This window comes from Chironomus tepperi, unplaced genomic scaffold (genome assembly GCF_022539635.2).
Source record: "Chironomus tepperi strain 1889 unplaced genomic scaffold, CSIRO-AGI_Ctep_v1 contig_161, whole genome shotgun sequence".
NCBI lineage: Eukaryota > Metazoa > Arthropoda > Insecta > Diptera > Chironomidae > Chironomus > Chironomus tepperi.
In genome coordinates, this window is record NW_027226283.1 from 76,366 (window position 1) to 99,403 (window position 23,038).

Consider the following 23,038-nt stretch of genomic DNA (forward strand, 5'->3'; position numbering starts at 1 on the left):
AGGAGCTTCAATGTGTCAAAATTTTTGTTGTCTCTTCTACTTGTGGATTCAATAAAAGAATTAGAAACATGATCAATTGTACGATAAGATGTACAATAACGTTTGTAAGAAGGATAAGGACATACACCCGATTGAAATATTACAATAAAACAGTTTGTACAATTTTCAAACATTAAGCACGTCTAAAGATTCAGATGAAATTCATTGTTTGTGTTTTTTAACACAGTTAATCTCTTCACACTCTTAGTCAAGTCTTGATACAATAAAAATTCACTCGAAGAAGCTTAAAACGTGATCTGGTTTATAAATAATCCAAAAATGGATCTTTTATTTTTATTGCTAAAGAAGAATCATAATTTAAAATTATCAACAAACATATTTCATTAATGTCTATTATTGGAATCATTTAAATCTTTCGCAGCAACCCTCACTGCCGCATCTTTTATTATTGTGCGAATTAGGAGAAAAATTCACACATAATTTCACATCACAGAATTGAACATATTTTTGCAATCATTGTAAATTTAACAGATTACATATATATTACAAAAAACGAGAAGGAGAGACGAGTCGTGTGTATATTCGTATATTACATACATTTAATGCCTTTATTACAGTGCACAATTCCAAACGTTCGCTTTTATAACAATATTTTTTTGGGAAGGAAAGCGATGAAAATTGGTTGTTTGGGAAATTGATAATTAAATGCTGAGAAAATAAAACGGAGGGTGTGGTAGAGACTAAAGTATGAATAAAAGGAAAGGAAGAAGTCGTTGTTGAATATGTGTGTAGAAATGGAAATTCTATTTTCACTCCTTAAGCTATTTTCCCAGTCAATTTTTCAGTTGTTTCCTCATCTCTTTTGTATTCTCTAAATAAGTTGAAATAATGGAGGGTGGATAGAAATCATATTCTTACATCATATTTAAGTATGAAGAGAAATAATAACAAATTTATGTTTATTTTATTACGGTGATCATTTTTCTTCAAGTTGTGTTATTACTTACTACTTAATGCTGCTTTTGAAGAGGGTTTACAAGAAGGGTCAAGTGAGTGTGTCTTTGACTTACCGATATGTCATGTTTTATATGATAAATGAGTCCTGATTTCTTGTAATACATTTATTGCACTCAATTGCGATTTCTCCTTTTCAATATATGATATCCAGATGGGATTAAATAATTTTTATTGTTATGGATGCCCATAAATTTTGTTATCAAATGTGGAAAATGGACGGAAGCTGCAGTTTATTGATTTCTTTAGTAAATTAGAGCCCTTTATTGTCGGAATGAAATAATATTATGTCCAAATATAGAAATGAAACTGATAAGCTAATGAGGTATGTGACGAACAAGCTGGCACATTTAAAATGAAAAGGAATAAGTAGCATGAGAAAAAATATTAAAATAAAGCAAGTTAAGAAATTTAATTAAAATATATCGGTAGCAACGCAAAATATCCCCATCAATAGTATTAAATTCATAGTAGGAGGAGTCTCTCATTGCGTATATGGACAAACTGTATTGTTGTCTAAAGACTCTCTCCCGACTTGAGCTAAATTCGTCTAAAAAAGAGGGGAAATACTCGTATAAAAATGTGATCTCGTACGATGAGCGTACTAGATTTCTGAAATAATTTTAAATTTTTACTGACGGTTACACAAATTGTTTATATTTACAGATAGTTGCATCGCCAAGCTTAAAAGGATGGTATGATGCTTCATCGGAAACGTCTAATTGGATGAAACATATTCGAAGCTCAGATGAAAAGAATGATGTTAATATCCAACATATATTTATTAATGGTCAAGTGAGTTGCCACAAACTTAATTAATTTAACTTGAATTCTTACTGAATATTTTCTTTAATATTATGAAGATTTGGTATGAGGTGATATGTGATATTTCACAAGATACAGAGCTACTCTTAGGACCAAAAGTTCCTCTATTAATTAGTGATATGCAACGTGATGCTGATGATCGATCCGGATCAGGTATGTTGTGCACAAACATTTAATCCTTTGAGATCTTCTTACTTCTTTTTTTTTGAATACATTACTAACGGTTGAGATTGTTTCACATGATATACATATTCATGTCACCCTTATGAGTAACTGAAAATTATTAAATAATATTTATTATGATACGTCATATTATGAGAACGTGGATATTTAGAAATATAGACATTTAATTCATAACAATAGAACTTACTCCGACAGATGAAATAAATGGTTAATCCCTCATGTACAGATTTCTAGCAAAGTCAAGTCTATTGTAATAATGAAGTTGGTTTCATGATAACAAATGATCAGTTCAGACTTTTGCATTTTAAAAACTATTGGATCAGATACGATACATTGTACTACGCAGGGAATTAAGATATCTCAGTGAGAAAGCCATGCAGACAGACAGATGCTCATTTCTCTTGTGAACAGAAAACAAATTAAAAGGTCCAATCGACAAGAAAAAAAAAAACTTAAATACAATTTCGATAATCATCAAGCATAAATTGCTCGCTGTTTGTTTAGTTCATGCTCATTAATATAGCGCACAGAGTGTCGAGAACAGATTAACGACGCGATATGATTGAGAGGGAAAAAATATTTGTTTATGCAAAGTTGTTGTTGTTCATTTCATTTCATTATCTGATAAATATTCTCTCTTCTTTCTTCTTCATGATTATTATTACTATTTTTTTTGTTAAGCCAGTCGAAAATAAAAGAAGGCAATTATTAGTACGATGGATTAAATGAAGTGTGGTTGAATTCGAGGAAAGAGAGCATTGCTGGAAACATAATTAAGTTATACAGTTCACGCGTCTTATCTATAATGAAAATTTATGAATTTCATTTTCGAATCTTTTTGATTTTTTAAACTTTTTTCAAAATTAGACAAATGAATAAAGAGATTTTAGATGATCCGCGTAAATCAGTTGTTAGTTAATCTGACATTCGTTCTGTCACGATTTTTATGTAGTTTATATATGAAGAGAAGAGAGAATAAAAAAGCTAAACAAGCTGCATGTTGGTGACATTGATACATTATAAATACTTTCACAATGCAATGAGAGGGAGAAAGACATATAGACATGTAGGATTCATTTAACAACTAAATTAGGGTTTGATGATGATTTTATTAAATGCGGACAATGAGCATCAACACGTTGCTACCCTATTGTTTGTATTAATGTGATAAATTGAGCAAATATGAGGGATGACTTTTTTTGTTTGCATCACTTTTTTTTCGGGTGCATGCTGCAACTGAAACCACTCTCATATACATGATGCGTGTGATTGCAGCATTTCCATTGTAATATATCCTACATAATAATATCTGCTATGTCATTGTGTGTTCTGATGTTAATCTAATCATCAATTTAATGAAATGGAATAAATAGTGGTTGACTAATGATTTTTTTGTCAATTTTTTACATTCGACAGTAACAAAAAAATATTTTTTTTTGGGATTCAAAAGAAATTTTATCAGTTATGTTGCAGTCTAATTGAGCGTATCGTAAAAAAAAAATACATTTTTTTTTGTAGAAAGCAGAGAAATGTGCATAAAATTGACAGAATCCACGCGTTCCTATTATGATCCCTAAATGTTTTTTACGGTGTCATTTTTTATGAACGATGTATTTGCGTTAAGGATGTAAGCAGTAAAAATAAATTAATTTGTTACAAGAATTATCTGCAAAATTGATGGTGCGGTACTGAACAATTGAAAAAAAGAGCATTTAATGCTTTGTGAAAGGAAAGTATTTCCACTTTTTTCCGTTCCTTATATTCGGGTAATTTTTATCATTAAAGTCATATCTTTCCCACGCACTTTTAATTGTTGCGTGATAACTGATAAATTGAATTGACTTTTTCCATTGTATTTACTTGATTATCAACAATGGACAGTAACAACAATAAACGAACATAAGTAGTGAAAAGTGGGGAAAGAAAAGAGATATGAAAAGTTGGCACGTGTAAAGTAACGGCAAAATCTACATGAATTGAAAAGTATACATATATAAATTTTTTTTGAGAATCAAAGACTAGTCATACAATATGAAAAGAAATGCATTGCATGCATGAGGGTACATTCGACAAAAATAAAAATGATAAATGCTTACCATGCACACACATTATTTGAATTCACATAAAAATCAATAGTTGCAACATGAAATTACCCAATCATATGTGTAAATCTGACCGTGTCATTGTTTGCATTGAAACATACAGTGATTGTTCATGTTTAAATATATTTATACATTAATATTGTATGTATGTCGCCTCGTCAAAAATTATCGCATCATGCTACCTAAGCAGTCAATTTCACTTTACATTATTATGCTCCAATTTTATGCGAAAACGCATATTTTATGACATTGAAATATGAACACAATTATGTGAACGAGAAAAAGAATCAAAAAATTCAGTTAAAAACGGCCTAAAAATTGTGGCAGGTGCGCAATACTTAACCTTTTCACGTGAAATTACCAGTAAAAACTAACAATGCATATTGTCAAAAAATGAACTACAAAATAGATAGTTGACTGCATAAGTTAGGTTAAAAATGTTAAAATAAAATTAAGGAAAAAGATTGTGATTGACCTGAAATATTTCATTGCATTTAAATGACGTGCATAAGCTAAAGGAAACTTCATTGCACGCAATTGTTGATTTTATGGAATGATAAAATGAAAATTGAGTGTATTTTATAGTAAAAATCCGTTGAAAAGTTGCATGCATTCATTGTTTTTTATAGAAATCACATTGGCTCTTCAATTAGCTTATAATGCTACCTTCCCTGACTCTCCACACTTGCACTCGTCAAGTTTATCGTAAAGCGCATCATGTCATGAAAAATTTACATTTGACTTTATCCTTTTCAAACACAAAGTATACATTGTATTGACGTTTTAAATAAATGAGATTATATCAAGGTGGGCTAACTTTTACTTTTTGGAATGGATGCATCCTTCATTAAAAATCAATGATAAGCAACTTTACATTGGATGATAAATTTACGTGCTGAACTTTCAATTTGCAAGTTAATATTGCCATTAATAATATTCCTGATCTTTCCACTGATATTGAATATTTTCAATCATATTTCAATCAATGTCGGATTTAAAAGAAGATATCAGAAGAATTTATGATGCATTTTCGGAAAAAAAAAGCATGAACGTGCTAAAGAGAAAATAAAGTAAAGTTGATAAAGACCAAAGCTTGAGGAAAAATTTTGCATGATATTGTATAAACCTTGTGAAATGGATTGAATGAAATTACATAGAAGTCGTTACGGATGGTGAAACTTATGGTCAAATGATTAACTCTCCATCTGTTGCTTGAAATAAAGAAGAATTTCATAAGTCACAATTTTAAATTCAATTAGATTTTCTTCATTCATTTGTCCCATATGACGCTTATTTTAAAGTGTTACGATTGAGTAAATTTTCTCATGCCAGGTCTTTCGTGCATAAGAAATGTTGGCCATAATGTTCCTTAAATTATACAATATAAATGTAAATTCTTTTATGTCCCATAAGGTGCTGAATTTCTTATATCTATTGCAATATGACGTTTGTAAAAAAAAAGAAAACTTTCTCGTGGGAAAAACTGCTCCTTAAAATATGATAATAATTATGGAATTAATTATTAATCGGACACATCAAGAATAGAATGAAATTATAACGAAAATGTAATTGAAATCAATCATTTTTAGTTAGGTGCGATTTGTCATATTGAAAATGAAAATCAAAATCAAAATTAACACATTAAATGTCAATTAGTTGGGTTTCAATGGAAATAGAATTTTCTAAAGTACAATCGAATTGCTTACACGATCCTCGAACATTATCATAAAGTCACAGTGATTTTTTTTGTTGTAATAAAATGTCAAATAAACTAGAATATGGAGAGTGAGAAAAGAAATAAAACAAATAACTTTGCTGAATTGTACAATTAACGCTATGTTTGAGGCTTTCAATTTCATATGACTTTTATTTAATATGTATTGTGGATTTATGAACATCGGATAGTTTCGTGTTTCTGTATTATCAGTTATTTATGACCTATAGCTCTCTTTTCTTTCACCTGTACAATTGTCATGAAATAAATGTGTGCATGAAAAATAAATGTGTTCATGAGGGGTTAATTCGTGCTTTATGATTACCTTACAATGTGAAAAGAACAGGATCTTCACATGTTTGACCATATAGAACAATACAGAATGTTCATTTCTACCCCTTCGCGTTATTCGTCCTTTCCACAATATATATATTCTATTTATTCGAAGCTCAATTGAATTACTGTTTCAAGTGCTTCAAGTGTATCCTCGCCGTACACATGTAAATGTTTTGTGTTCTATCATCATGATAGGGATTGTATATTTGTGGAGGGGATGGCTATTTTTTGAATATTTGTTATATATTTTTCATCATGCCGACCAAGTCAAATTAAAAGCCATATACCACATATAATTTACAATGATATAAAAATTGTGGACAATTACTGAATGCGAAGAAATGTTCATTTAGGAAGTTTATGAGGTGCAAGGAAGACGTGACTGAAGATACAAGAAGCTTCATCACATTAAATATATAAAAAAGTAATAATAAAGTGAAGATATTATTCATCCTTTGTGAATTAATAAAGTGTTGTGAGTTCTTTATAAAAATAAAAAATACAAAATAACAATATTTGTGGCTATAAACTTGTTGCATTATTGCGCCTGCATATAAAAATTGAGATTAATTTCTTTAATGCAACCGAATACTCAATAATCGCATCGTTTTTCAAGTTAAATTTTGTAAATCTCAACGAGTTATAAGAGAAGGTAATGTGTGATAAAATTAATGACTTAAACGCATGTTTTATGATCTTTTCTTTGATTCCAATTCCGACTATTTTATTCGCTCAGTTATAAAACTCCCAAAAAAAAGAAACATTCAAGCATTTAGTTTATTGAACATATCGTTTGTAACACTTTCAGTGTCAGATCATGAGGGCAATACAGAAGGTGTTAATTAAATGCTTAAATAGTCACGTTGAATAACAAATTTAAATCCCTTTAATTGAGTGTTATATTGTTACTACTGTTGCTTAAGAAAATGTATCAAACAGTATTTTACGATGCCTAAAATTAATGATATTTTATTACACCTTCAAATCGGTGGCACCGAAAAAGAAATTCAAAAAAAAAAGCTTTTTTTTATATACATAAATGCTGCTGCACAGAGAGTTTACAGCAGCAACTAACAGCTAAGCACGCGTCGTCTTGTCAAACAATGATTAACAGCCCATACAGTATTTTATGCTTTAAATATAAAAAAAAACAAGTAAAAGAAATAAAAATGCTCTTTTACAAAAAATAATGTAGTAGAGATGAAAGAAAGAAAAGAAAGAAAAAAAACAAACAACAAGGCGATTTCTCTTGAAATAAGAAAAGAAAATAAAAACACAGCATAGAAACAATATAATATGATTTTATTCTTCTTTTATTTTCTTGCTTTATATTATTTTATACCTTCTGTTTTTAAGTCGTGCTTACCGCTCGGTTCATAGTACAACAAAACATAGAGAGAGAAGAGTCTTCTTGGTCGAACTCAAAGTTGATTCCGATTATGAGAGATTTTTTTTGGATTAAAATGTACAAATATACATACCTGGGGGGTCGTTCCAATATTACGTAGCGCTTAAGATGGAAGCATCTCGACCTCTATACGTATTATGTGCTTAAGTGGCACGATTCTGAGTGGACAACTTGGAATGATGTATAGTTGATAAGTAGACACCGTAAATGGACTAATGACAAATTTTACGAAACGTTCAGGAGTCCACCTTAGGTCTAGTTAATAACTAGACATTATGCCAAGGTGTCCATTCGACGATTCAGTAAATGTCAATTCTTGTCATAAAAGTTGTCTAGAAACAGCTATCAAGGCATCTCTAAGGGCTGTAAGGGCATTTTCACGTCAAACCCTAATGACCCTAATGGCCCTTCGTTAATATGGACAAATTGCGACTTATGAGATACATTTTTGAATTTTAAATGCACGTTTCGAGGGTACACTTTCCCTTGCCCCTTACGATCACGTATTATTCAGACGACTCCTTACATTTTGATCTGTTTTCCGTTTGTATTATACAATGCCATTTAGAAAAATAAAGAGATACAACAATAAACGTATAATGCGCTATAAAGAATTTCAAATTAATGCACCTTGGGATTGAGGTGAAACTTTCCTGTTGCAGAAAAATAAAATATCATTAAAGGTATTTATTATTTTGGCTAAATGATCGGCTTTTTAAAAAGAATCAGATGTAATTATTTAATTCAATTTTCGACAAGATGAAAAAGAAGTTTTTAAACTTAATAAGACTTGGTGACAAATTTATGAATCGTTTTGAGCTTCCTACAAAAGAATTTTTTTTCTACCAATTTTGAAATAATTAAAAAGTTAAAAGGAACATGACTTTTTCGCATTGATCGAAATAAGGTCCAAAAAAATGCACAAACAATTTTAATTGAAACATTATATGGTTAAAGAGATTTCAAAGTAAGTGAGAAGACTTTCATTTTCATTATATTATTTTTTGTCCTGAATAATTTTCGTTAACGAAATCACATGAAGTACACAGAAGAAACACAAAAAAAAAACTTTTCTCTGCTTACCTTTTATGCCAATGTCGTCGTCGCAATTTCGTAAGACGTTCAGCAATAAAGAAGTGTATGAATGTTGTGGCTTGCGGTAATAAGAGAAATATTTTTAAATAAGAGATAGATGGACGTTAAATGGAATATACAGGGCTATGTAGTACGACTGAGCAGTTTTAATAATGAAAGACAGGCAACAGAATTAAAAATTGATGCTGGAAGCACTTTTTCATCAAGTCTTTGTGCGATTGCGCACAGTCAGCATTCATCAACTGGAAGTTGATTTGAAAGCTAAGAAAATAACAAAAAAAACAAAATGTTTTAGGGTAAAGAAAACCTTACACCTACACGATTAATCGTGCTACATATAACGATTATAAGACTATTAATTAAAATGAATTGCTCCAGCGATAGTCCACTGCTGATTTCTAACACAGTTCTTATGAAATTTAATTTAAGACAGAAGCAGAAGCGAATTTCCATGAAACCGATAATAAAATACACATGAGATGATAAAATATTGTTTTAATCATCTTAATCGTATCACAGTGCGTGCTCTACAGATCATTAAAGCATTTGTAAATCCAACATGATGCATGGTTTTCAATAGAAACCAATGGTCTTTATTTTTTTTTTTTTTGAATAATGTTCATTGAGCATATTAAAGGAACAATGAATAATCTTTGAAAAAAGATAGCTTCAAGATCATACTGACATTTTTTATTCAAAATGCTTTAAATTAAGTCAAAATATAAAAATTGTGGTTAAGAAAAAAGATACTTCAATCTAAACTGGTTACATCGCTGATGATAGATAGGTCCACAAAAAAAAAACTAGAAATTGAACTGTAAGCAAAAAAAATTAATCATGTCATATTTGAATGATTCCACATAATGAGATTAACGACATTTCTGTGTCTCTTTTTTTTCATTCGACTTTTATAAGCCAGTTGATGGTCAAAAATTAAATTCATTCCCTCTTTATAATATTTACGTCGCCTTTTGTTTCAATAAAAGTCAATTCACGAATGTTTAAAAATGATCGCATCAAAAAAAAATCCTCAAAGCTCTCAATTGAAGATATGAAACGTGTTGTATAGCTAGTTTGTTTCATTTCTTCTTTGCCCCATAAGAAGATCTCAATTGTATGATTAATTTTGATTTATATATTCTTCATGGTTTCTTCAACTTATATTATCATCTTCTACAATTCGTTTTTCTTGCTCTCTTTTTTTTTATTTTCTATCTAGGCTCCCAACATAGTGGCGCGTATGAAGAAGATTTTAATGCTTCATCGAATGATTTAGACAGCAATCAACAGGAATCCACACATGAGAATAATAACGAGTCCATCGAAGACGAAGATGATGTTGATGGTATAGATGCACGTTGTGTCGTGTGTGAACGCCAATGCGGTGATATTGACCAGTGAGTAAAGTAGATCATTTTTTCTTATATTTTTACAATTACTATTTCTTTTATTTATGCCAATTGTTACGGGCGAAGTTAAGAAATTTTAAATGTTCCTTTTTTTATGAAAGTATCTAATGAGCTATAATTTAAGGCAAGAAAGGAAACAAAAATGTGTTCATGTCATTTATAAAGTATAAAGTATATATGATTGAAATCACAAATCACTTCGATTTGAAACATTCAATTAATTTTCGATTGATTCATCTACGCACACGTGATGATTATTTCAAATTCACATTGACGATGTCCTATTATGTCCATTTACGAAGGTATCATTAAGTTATTCCAAAAATTACTTTATTCAGTCACCTCACATGAATGTGTGAAACAATAAATTAAATATTAATTTTCATTGTATGTAGTTAGGCATATCGTTAATGTTATATTGCTTGAGTTCTGCTTGCTCATCGCTTTTCAATTTCATAAAGTCGTTTACTATGGTATTCCTCTTCACTCTCGTAATATTTGGAGCATGAAAATAATTAGTGGCTTCATTGAACATCCATCATCGACAAAAAAAAAATGAGGCTACATAAAATCAAAGTATAACGGCGGAAAAAATTGACAAGATCGACAGAAGAAATATTTATATACATGCATGTGTGGAGACTCATATGTAGATATATATATTATAGAAAATATGGAAAAAAAGTAAATCATTTATCATTTAGGTAGTTGAGGAATGCCAATAACTACTCATTTTTTGTAATTATGAACGCCGAGTTTCTATTGTTTGTCAATATTAGTCCTTATATGTTTACAACTCACTACCGAGCTTGGCAAATAAAAAAAAAAAGTAAAATAATTGAAAATTATCATAAGTTGGTGCATTAGTAACAGGCAATAGAATTGAAGAAAATTATTATTGATTTCACGTTTCTCTATTGACGAATATAATTGAGCATTTGTCAAACATGAAAATTCAGTATAAATCTCTTTAATTAGGAGAAAAAAAAATGTTTCATAAATATTTACAGTATAAAAGTAAATAAATCGAAAGGGAAATCAATTACCATCAATTGTATTGTTAATTATGTTCACAATATATGGATGGATGGATAGTTCATAAAAGGAAAATTTTTCTTCATCACATATGAAATCTTATGAGAGGAGTGGAGTGCCTTTTTTCGCCAAAACGAAAAGGAAATTGGAAACTCTTTACATTTATGCATGTACAAAAACTGTAAAATGAAAGAGAACAAAATTTTGATGCGTATAGAATTGAGGAATGTCAAACTGAGCTTTACATATTATTGACATGAAAGCAAACATGTTTGTAATATCAAATATTAATCCATTGCGCGAGTCACATAGTGAGCGAACTGTGTGTGTGCACATTTAGTATTGAGATTGAAATCATTGATACTGTCTTGACTATGTTATATTGAACGAAAAACGATCAGTAACGGGAGAGTACCAGTTGTTTAAAATGCGAACTAAAACATCTGCATGTGGAGTCCATTGAGTTAAGGAACGAAGGAGAAGAAATATTAAAAAGTGAAATTAAATTGTGCATATAGAGAACATAACATTGCGACAGATTCGATTTCCATTCATGAACCTTTAAACTTCCGCGTTCGATCTAGAATATGCAAAGTAAAGCTATCGTCTCCATTAAGCAGTCAACTTCAGTCATAGGAGCGTGATCACATAATGAATTATAGAAATATGCACAATATGCCCATTCATTTTATTTCGACACCACAATTCTTTCATATACTCTCCTTCTCACTCACTTTATTTTTATTCATATTTTTTAACGCCAATAATGACTCTTGTTTTTATTGATCTGTAGAAATAGAAATTTACGAGTATTAGGAACTGAATATAATGAAATAAGAAATATTATAATTCTTTTTACTCTTTTCTCCCACTAATAAAAACAACCAGGGTTGCTTCCATCTCAGATTAGCTAGAACATTTGCTGCTAAGCTTTGATACTTTTGTAAATTCCAACAAATTTTGAAAGAAATTTAATTCCAACCCTGGCAGCGATATAGCTGTTTAACACTTTTGCTCTCATTTCCCATTGTTCTCAATCGTGTAGTTCTGACTGCATAGCCATATATCTTGCAGTATTGTCAATTGATTTCTTACATTTCATTGACATTATTCATCTTTCACTCGACTATAGAACATAACTTAGTTCGATATTTATTGAAATGTTTCCATCTTATTGAAATGAAATGAAAAATGTTTTAGGGATCTTTCAGTCAATAAGCAGATATATATATTTCTTTAGTGGCCATGTCCACCCACGTTTATCGACATCATTTGTTGAGCGTATAGTTTTACACGATACACATATAAATACCTATATAAAGTTAGTTTTCGATATTCTCTTCAAGTTATTTTTCACTTTTGTTAGATGTGTCTTTCTCGTCGTGCGCCTCGGCTATTTGGCACGATCTGTGTCATGAAATGAATAAAAAAAAAAAATTCAAATTGCAAGGAAAAGAATTCTCAATCGTTTAGTATAGAAATATAAATATTTAAGTCTATATATTAAGCCATTTCGAACACTTAATCTCCATAATATTATTCGAAAATCATAATAAATCACGGCATAGACAATTGCATGTAATTGTACGATAGCAGAATTTGTGGTGCAATATTTTTTTTTTCTTCTCTCTCGCTTTGCATTTTCTTTGCGATTTACCTTTGCTGTGCTGATTTTTTCGCAATATCATGCATACATTATGCAAATTTCAGTCTGTGTTATAAATTAACGACACACTGGACGCGATGTGTTATGGAAGGTTCAATAGATAGGCAGAAAATACGACTTATATTGCGACATATGCAAATAAATCATCGTTACTTAATAATATTTGCCTGACTCTCTTAGAAAAAAAAAAAAAAATGTTTCTGATGTTAGGACAAAAATGGTAAAAATGTGTTTCTAATACAATTTCTTCACTCAACTCTGGGATTTGTCAGCATGATCACCAAGTGGAAGAATTTCATATTTCGCTTAAAGTAATACAACTAATAGATGATGATAAATTTATTTTAGTTCATACCTTCTTACTTACATTTCATGAATTCATGTGATGTGTGAGAGCACAGAGCAGTTACTTTTCAATTTGCTGTAACGATGAGAAAATCAGAATAAACATGCTAAGAAAAAGAGCACATACCGTGTATGTAATCTAGATCTCTATTATGCAATGATCAACACGATGGAGAATTTCTTGACTTTATTTTTCGACTTTATATATATCCTGAATGCCAGCACTTTATGATGCATGTATGCATCAAAAAATAATTATTTTGCCATTAGCTATTTTCTTATGTTTTTCGATTTCAAGAATACAAATTTTTTGATATAAAAAATATTAGAATGACTTTACTAATATCCAACTTCTGTTATGGAAAACCTTAATGATGAAGGAGCACTCGTGTGCAGTTTTTCTTTTCTTGCTTGCTAGCTTGTTGAAAAGATAACAAATTTGCATATTATACTGAGCATATACTATTCAAGATTCTTGACTTGAATTCATGTTAAATGCAACATTTTTCAAATGAGACGAAGATAGAGGAATGAGGGCAAGGGAAGAGTCTTGGCAATAGCCTCACATGCTATTCAAGGAGGGAAATGAAAGGAGGAAAGCGAATTAAATGCACATGAAGAATCGATGAAAAAGAGATTTTAATGTTTCATCCTTTTACGAGCTGCAAATTAAATATACATATATGTGATTGCTGAATATTGCACAATGAAGGGAGAAAGAAAAGGTAATGGAAATTTCCTCACGTGTTTTGTACCACAAAAGCTATAAAAAAAAAATAAAATCACGTTAAGCTGCGTGTAAAATTGCCATCAAAAAGGCATTTTTTGTATAATTACATTGCTGTTGCAAGTGATTGTTCGGGATTGATTTTTTTGTGAACAACAAAAAAGAAAAGAGAAGAAATGCACGAAATTAAATACCTTTCCGAACATGCATTAAATCGATGTTGTTTGCGGTAGGATGAAATTCACGACTAAAGAGGCATTCAATAAATGTATGATGAAAATTGATTTTTACTTTATTTAAATTTTTTTTAACAAGAGCGAACACTTTAATGATCTTTTTATGCAAATATTGATTGTGGAAATTGCAAACATAAATTTTATAAATGAAATTAAAAGACATTACAACTAATTTACTTTACATTTTTATAAACTCCAAAGGAATAGATGAAATTTAAAGGAATGTACAATGTGTAAACAAATGCAATAAACATGAGACAGATGCAATAACATAATAAATTTATTAGGTACTCAAAGATCAACCGAATTTAGTATAGTCATTAAATATTTTATTCTTTTCCATATTGAGAGTAAATATATAAATGTAAATTCTTATCGGAGATTCCACAAAATGATCCAAAAAGACTTAATTGATGTCGATTATACACTTGTTAAGGATCATAAATTCCACAGAGATAATTGAAAAATTGATTATTTTCGCCTTAAGGTGATGCGAATGTTTGGACAATAAAAGATATATAGCTTGTAAAATTAATTGATGCTTGATAAAGTGAAGTTTTTAAATAAAATTATTACTGTCCAACTTCCAATTTCACAAACTATCCTCAGGGTAATCCTCAGTTGGGTCATACTCAGATGAAATCCTAGAATGATATACAGAAATATTTTAGTAAAACGCAAACACGAACACAGCAGGAAAATCATAAAGCATCATGATATTTTTTTTTGACCCAATTAACAGTATGAAAATCATCATTAAGCCCCTCACATATATTCTCATTCGGCAATGTTAAAAATGATCTTAAACTTTCTTTAAGAAATTATGACTGCAAACTTCAAAAATTAAGCAATTATCTTTCATTTCGAATCTTGATCGAAATTATGAAGTGTTAAATGTGTATTCATGACACATGATGTAATTAAAGGATGTAACAATGTGAAAATTGTTTAATAGTTTAAGTCAAAATTAATTATTGAAATGAGATTGATGGAATATCACTAGAAAGATCAGTTTTACGTATTAACTCAAAGTGTCAATACGATAAAATCTCTACCACTTCATCATTCATTATTATTAATTTTTTTACGCGAAAGTGCTAAATCTGACAGTTGTAAATCGCCTCTTAATGTAGCAACCCATCATCGTATGTTGTATTTATAAATGAATATAATTGCTTACTTGCATATGTGCATTTTATGTGTAAATCTCTTATTCATTCATATTTGACATTCTTTGAAAATATTGTGTTAAGAATTCATGACTGAAGGCACTGAAATTAGTAATTGTCGAAAGCTTTAAAATTAGTTTCATGCACGCGAATATTTTTTTTTACATTTTTTGTTACTTATTGCAATGTCACTTGACATGGAATCATAATATGATAATACCACCGTCTGTATACATATGTACATATATTCTTCGATAGTGCTATCATCATATAATACAAATATAATTCATTCAGTGCATAATAACCACAACTTAAAATATTGAAACACGCTAAGTAGTCACTTTTAAAGTTGATTTATAGATGCAGGCTAATTTCGTTTTTTTATTATTTACTTAATATTTCTCAAAATTGCCATTCATCATAGTTCTAATTATAGGGCAATTATAATCATCACAAAATTACTTTCAAGTACGTCAAAAACACACACACACATCCACTGTTTGTGCTGTCCGACATATTGCTGCCGTTATAGTGATTATTTGCGTGAGTTATTGGAGGCATATTAATCTTCCTTGTGCTCTATTCATAGCTGATTTTTTTTTCTCTCCTCCTTTCTATTGTATATACTACAATAAAAAATGAAAAACTACTTTTGACTTATAGTCACAACGATTTTCATAAATTTAATATCAGAAATATTCACGGAATTTATGCATATAACTTTCTTAAGGTTTATTTATACACATTCCTGTAAGAAAATTGGACGCTCTAAAGGATCTGGTAATAAATTCGCTTAATTTCCTTTATACACGCGTTGATACTCTAATTGAACAACGAAATGCGATTTGGTAATAAGAAGAAATTCATAAAAGCGACACAAACTCATCAACCTCAATTGTCGCGCAATCAAAAAAGTTTTAGGATAGACATCGTAAATTTTACCTTCTATATATATTGACTTAAAGTGGACTCTACAAAAAAACAGGCAAATAGCAAACGAAAATTTGTTGTGTGATAAGAAACATGACTTTTTATAGTAAAATTATGAAAATTAATTTTATGTTATCGCTGTCGTGCTAGACTTACTCTTTTGAAAGCTATTTTGTATTTTCACGATTTAGTGAACGAAGAACGTACGATAAACAAAAGCAAGTTTTAACCCTATAACAATCTTTAGTTCTTTTATTTTATATATTGCCTCGTCCTCATTAATAGCCTCGCAAAAATCACATTTGAAGGAAAAAAGTAGGAATAGGATTCAAATATTTTATTTTCATAATGTTAGCACATTTACGTCAAACAGAAGTTAAACATTAATTTCGTCTTAGATTTTACTTACTGTCAAAGATTGTGTCCATAATGAGATATAATATTCTATGACCTATATCATAGAAATAAAATTGATTCCCATTATTTTCATTATTACTTGTAATATACTCTGATAAAAATGGCATATACGTTCGTGTAAAACCTTAATAAACAAGAACATTTGTAAGAAAATGTTAATGAAGCGCGTCACCAACAGTAGAACACATAACCAGAAACTTTACGTAAACATACTGTCTTATTTCACCATTTTCATGTCTTGCTCTAATGCTCATGACAACAACAGTATTAATATTTTCGAAATAAATCATAAACATCACAAAATGGATCGAAACGAATGACTTAGTCTAAAGGTACAATATTGCGAAATATATAACAAAGTGAGTTTTTCTTTACTTTAGCCCAGGCTTTAGCCTTTAGATTTATAAGGTGAAAAAAAAACAACAAGCAGTAACAAAGATTTTTTTTTTCTTTTATCGAGACGCGAGACCAATATGTTGAAATAAATTATGAGCACAACACAAAATGCACCCACGAAGCTTCTAATGAAAATGTCACATAACTCATCTTATTCTTGTTGAGTTTGCCTATCGAGTCGAATAGAAAGAACTCAACACAATGAGTATGTACGTGGACAAATGTCTACATAAATGTTGATTTAAGAGTGTGGTTCATTAGAAAGACTGTTGATTAACTTACACAATAAAACTGTTGCAAAATATGCGACATGAACATTACCCTTTTTGAATTGAATCTAGAAAATATTTTATATTTTATTTCTACATTCCAAAGAATATATTTCAATCTCCACGCTAACTACATTGAATTGCATAGAATATCTATTGAATTTTGCAAGATTTTACTTTGTAGACTTTGCTGGAATTTTGAAGAGATTTGAGTTGGCTCATATATAGTTCATATATTAAGCATGTCCGTGATATTCAATCCAACGGGATCCTACTCTGAACTCCTTATGTTAGATTTCTAGTGAGGAATTGTAAATTAAAAGACTTCTAAATGAATTCTAATAATTGGGGAAAATTACAAATTAGAATGGAAAGCAACAAATAAAGGGGAAATTACGTCCTTCTATTAAAGTAAATTATTATATTGCCGAAGCGCAAAGTAATTTATGTCGGACGAAATAAGAATTTTTGTTTGAATTTTCATGAGAATATTTGCATGTGCTCTTGATTGAGTTGAGCTATAAAAAAAGCCACCCACGATTGGTAAATGTCTTACTTACTGAAATATTGAGTAGAGTCATTTGAAGCTCATTCAATGAACGGTAATTTATAACACAGGACTGTCATCATAAGAAAATTGTCATCAATAATTACACATCATTGTTGATGATTAAGTTTAATCAATCGATGTCATAATTGTGGTGGTGATTTTCATCATGAACTATTCTAGTCATGAATATTCAATTGCAAACTCAGTCACTTGGTGTGTGTTAATATGAATATTTAATTAGTGACATTATGAATGACTTATGGTCTGACTTATTTATTTGTTTTCCACTTTTACTCTCCTGTTTGGTGCTTTTTTTTCGTTATTTTTTCCCATTTATGCAATTTACAAATCGTCTCAAATGTAAAAAAGCCTCAGTTCAAAAATATACATATTTTCTATTTAGTTAAGGCTTGTCACTCTTTCGTTTACATGAATTAGCTTAATTGGAATAACGAGTTTAGGAATTTTTTGCACCGGATGAAGTATTTAAATCAAATACTAAATGCTGAAACGCTTCTACATCCTATTGAAATAAATATTCTGACATTATCGTAAATGATTATTTAAATATTATTCTAAATAAAAAATTCTTATTGAATTAAGTGTCAAGGAAGCAATTTTGCATCATCAGCATAAGATTAAGTTATATGTTGCATAGTAGGAAGAGGGACATGGAAGTGCACATGTTGAAGAACTTTTCCCTTTCAATATCTAGTTATTTAGTTATTTATTTATTTATTCATGCATGCTGAATGTAATATATAAAGCGTGTGCGAAAAAAACAAGCATAAAATTGTAAGAATTGCTTGAATCGCAGAAATAATTTTGATTTATTTTGCTTATTTTTTTTTTAATATTATTTCTTCTTTCCATACCGGCATTGCATTTTAATGATAAATAGCATAAAAGCCTTTTAGATGTTGTGTGTTCATGTTTGAAAACACCTATTTTACGTGTCATACCTCTATTGTTCAAAATGAATTTGTAAAATGATTATAAAAAACAACAAGTTCCACCTACACCGTTTTTAGATGAATTGAGAAGTGTCTCGTAGATCCGTAGATCTGTACTATATGAATCGGCAATATTTTTTCATTCATTCATAACTTTAGATGATGATACACAAGTCATGTTATATTGAATACAATGAAATGATATTTTAATTTTATGATAATTTTTATGGATGGAGTTTCATCATTTTTTTAGTATTTCATTCAGTTTTCCATATTTTCGCGCTATTAATTTATAATTGACAAAACAAAATGTTACGACATTGATTCATGTGGTATTTTTAGAAATCGATACGTGAATTATGCATTAAAATATTTTTGCTTAATTTTGTCTGTGTCTAAATGCGTATTAAAATTCATAAAAAAAAATATGTCTAGTTTCTGCAATAAATGATGATGACTTTTAATTAAATTCATTACATGCGGAGGCGTTCGAAACGAATTCTTCTTCATTGTATATTGATGAGTCTTGTCTTAAATTATAGATGAACTTTCAATACAAATAGCTCAACAATATGTTTGGCGACGAAGATTAGTAGTGTGAATTTCAAGGATTTATTTTACAGACACAATTATTTACTTATTTTTATTTTTTTCATCTTCACTTACAGGTTAGACGTTCATTTAGTAGCAACACATCATTATCCAAAAGACGCATATCATTGTGAGCTTTGTCCTAAGAAATACTGTTATCGTCCTTCATTACTACGTCATCGTGCTATTATTCACGGTGAATATAGAAAGTATCCTTGCGAAAATTGCTCAAAGGTGAGTTAATCTACTTTATATTCTAATAACCTCCAACAATGCCTTTTTGTCATTTTTCTTGCTTGATAAAATATTCAATTAATAAGCTTACATCACACAAAATAATGAAGGGAAGATTAGCTCATGAATTGTGAAATGTCCACTTAATATTATTCAAGCCATGAGATTATTATATTAAACAAGTATTTCCTTTCCACCATATAATAATTATTGATTGAACAAAATTGTAATTAATTACCACTAAAATAAATTATTAGTTAGTCACTTCACATTTTAGTTATGAGAGTATATATGGTGTCTTTATATTAAAGTAGTGTAAACTAGACCAAGGTATTTATCGTATAAAATGAGTAATCATGTTTAGGCGGAAGATACAGTGATGCAATCTAAAAACTAAACCTTGTTTCAATGCACATAAATGCGACTGCATAATTGTTTGATTATAAATTCATCGTGCGACATGTGTGAGAAAATTTCTCAGGCTCTTGTTTCTTATTCAGTCTTTTAACACTCGTGATGATCTCGTTTCCATAACACCAATTTAAACATTGTATTTATTGTATATTGAACACTGCCCAATATTTTGCAATCTCCGGAACATTTATTTCTTTTAGAGGCCTGAAAGAAATATTTTGTTTTTCGTTATCAGAAGATTAATCATTCAATTATCTCGTAAGTACTTTTTCATACTGAAAAATGAACACTCATAATGAAAATTCCTTAAAGGTACAAAAATGTAACTGGCAAAAAATTCGAGCATAAATTTATAAATATTGAATAAGCATCCAGTCCAAAATTTATACGAAGACGTCCCCTTTATGCTGTTATATGAAAATTATAATTAATTAAAGTGCAATAAATTTTGTGGATTTGCCATTGATTGCATATTTTTATGATACGCTTGAAAACACGACGATCGATGCCAAAAATATGCGGTCGGTAAATTACATTACACAGCAGATACAGTTCTATTAACAAAAAATATCTCCTTTAATATACAAAAATTTTCTTCCTCTTCTTCTTTATTAAGAAATAACAATTAGCTCCATGACTGAGCTACTGTTATAACAAAAGGCGAGTTTTGTTTTTGATTTTCATACACATTCTGTATCACCATCGATCAAAAATGCCATAAATAATCAAAAACTGCTTCCTTAACTATAAAAATGGATTCAATTGGCTGAATATTTTATTTTTTTGAATAGACAAAAATCATAGCTGTAAGATTCAAATGTTACTGTATCATGCGGCGCACAGTAATGTTACCGTTTGGTTTGGGTAGAATCAGCAAATTAAAAAACGTGATTGAATAATACAATAATTATGAATAAGAAATATTTACATTATTTAGGAAATGTCCCCGTATTAAGGAATATACATTTCTACTGGTCTTAACTAGCGGACTAGCCATTGACCACCAATTGATTTTTTATAATACAAAGATACATTACATAGTTTCATGCTAAATGAAATAATAAGAGCAAAAAAATGGCAATAAATAAATGTGAATAAATAAACCTACCTATGTGTCTATTATGTACATGTAGATGCGGAATATAAAAGGATAAATCATGAGTTGTTTTGTGAACTGTATACAGTGAAACGGGGCGAAGTAAATAATGTTACGGTTTTCAATTTTCAATGATAAAAATTATATTAGACACGAAAGTAAGGGAAAAGCACCATATTACCAATAACTGCTCAATTTTAAATTAAAAGAGAATATGTGCTGTTGCTGCTGTTATTGTGGCAGTAACTGCTCCGCATTTAATCGTTCGTTGAAGTCTTTTATATACACGTATATATATTATATATGTGCCAACGTGTGGCCGCAAAATGATGAAATCGTAAATTTTATGCTTTCAATCTAATTCGCGAACCGTGCATTTATTTCATTTTTATTTCTAAAAACAATATTTAGTTCCATATTATTGTATCTATCTATGTTTCTTTGTTTGATTAGGCAGCTTTTTCATCGTCGTTGTCGTCGTCATCGTCCATTCTCTTTGAAATAATGCGGCAAACATGGACGTATATCTATATAGATTTCAACTTTCTAAACTATTCTTGTTGCTTTGTACTGTTTTCATTTTTACTCTTATGTTTTCTATTAAGAATAATATATAGAATGAATTGAAAGACAATTACGTAATTATAAGTCATTAATATATTATTTGTATGACATAAAATAATATTTACTATTTAGAATTTCGTCTAGCGAAATAGACAAAAGAAAATAGCTCTCAATAAATAAGGGGATCAAGCTTAAACTTAACATATTCACATGTTCATAAATATTCAAATAAATTCTGTAATATTACGGATATAATCTTTACATCACACAATATAAAGTCCACATACTGCGACCAATGTCTACTGGAAGCAATTTCATGTATCCGCATGTCATTCACTCGTCTAGGTGCCTTCTTTTCTCATGTCTTTTTTTTCACAATGTATGAGAAGAAAAAAATATATAATTGATTTCATGTTGCAAAATCTTTAATCGTGTGAATATAAGAAATGTATGTTCTCAATTGAGATGTTAAAAATGGAAGTAGAAGTGAAACAAAGCTATTTAAGCGTTGAGCTTATTAATGATGAAAAATTATATTTGTTTTATTTTAACGTTTTAATGATGAAAATTATGATTGAAGGTTGTATTTGCCTTCTTTTAACAGACTATGAAATTCAATTTTCAATTTCATTGAATTTAAGTATGAGCAAGAAAATGTCCGTTTCGCATTAACGTGAATAGATTAATGTCATTTTCATTCAATATATATATTGTTGCTAAAGATGTTTTATGATCTGCAAATTTAACGATCATACTGATTTGATCTCCGCATTCTCCATAGAATAAACATAGGAAATTTTATGCAGCACGATATAAATTTGTTGTAAAATTAGTTAAAGATTTTTTTATTACGTTTTGCAGTCATTTTAATACATATAAATTATATAATGCGTTTAGACATTGTTAATCACACAATTTGTTTATTTATTGACTGATCTGCGATATACGTTCATAAAGAAAATAGTACAAGTACTCAATACGGGAAGGCAATGTGAGAAGAAAATGAATGTAATAAAAAAAAATTTAAAAAAAAATTGTTATATCTTATGAAGCGGGCTAGTCGAGGCTATGCGCATTTGATGCGATGTTGGAGAGACATCACACTGAGTCAATTAATGAAGCTCGATCTCGTTACAAATTCCATCGCATAAACTTTTTTTGATATTCACCTCCCAATGTGCGTATTACTATGCCTTATATTTCATTTGCTTTTTTTTCCCTATAAAAATCATTGCTTGATGCTTTTTCACATGCCTTTATTTGAGCTGCAATCATATATGAAATTTTATCGTTTCGTTTATTTAATTTTGAGATCTTTTTTGAATACACCAAACAAAATTTTCGGTTGTCCTAATTTTAT

General features: G+C 29.6%; 1 protein-coding gene across 5 annotated transcripts in view; it reads left to right on the forward strand.

The window, feature by feature from the left end:
• LOC139088356 (transcription factor hamlet-like) overlaps window positions 1-23,038 on the forward strand; it is a 56,318-nt gene that overhangs the window by 28,031 nt on the left and 5,249 nt on the right. For all 5 annotated transcript variants that reach the window (XM_070637548.1, XM_070637551.1, XM_070637550.1 and 2 more), the window contains 4 exons: window positions 1,681-1,809; window positions 1,878-1,992; window positions 9,897-10,074; window positions 19,448-19,604. In XM_070637548.1, the coding sequence (XP_070493649.1) occupies window positions 1,681-1,809; window positions 1,878-1,992; window positions 9,897-10,074; window positions 19,448-19,604 (579 nt within the window). The remainder of the gene's footprint in view (window positions 1-1,680; window positions 1,810-1,877; window positions 1,993-9,896; window positions 10,075-19,447; window positions 19,605-23,038) is intronic.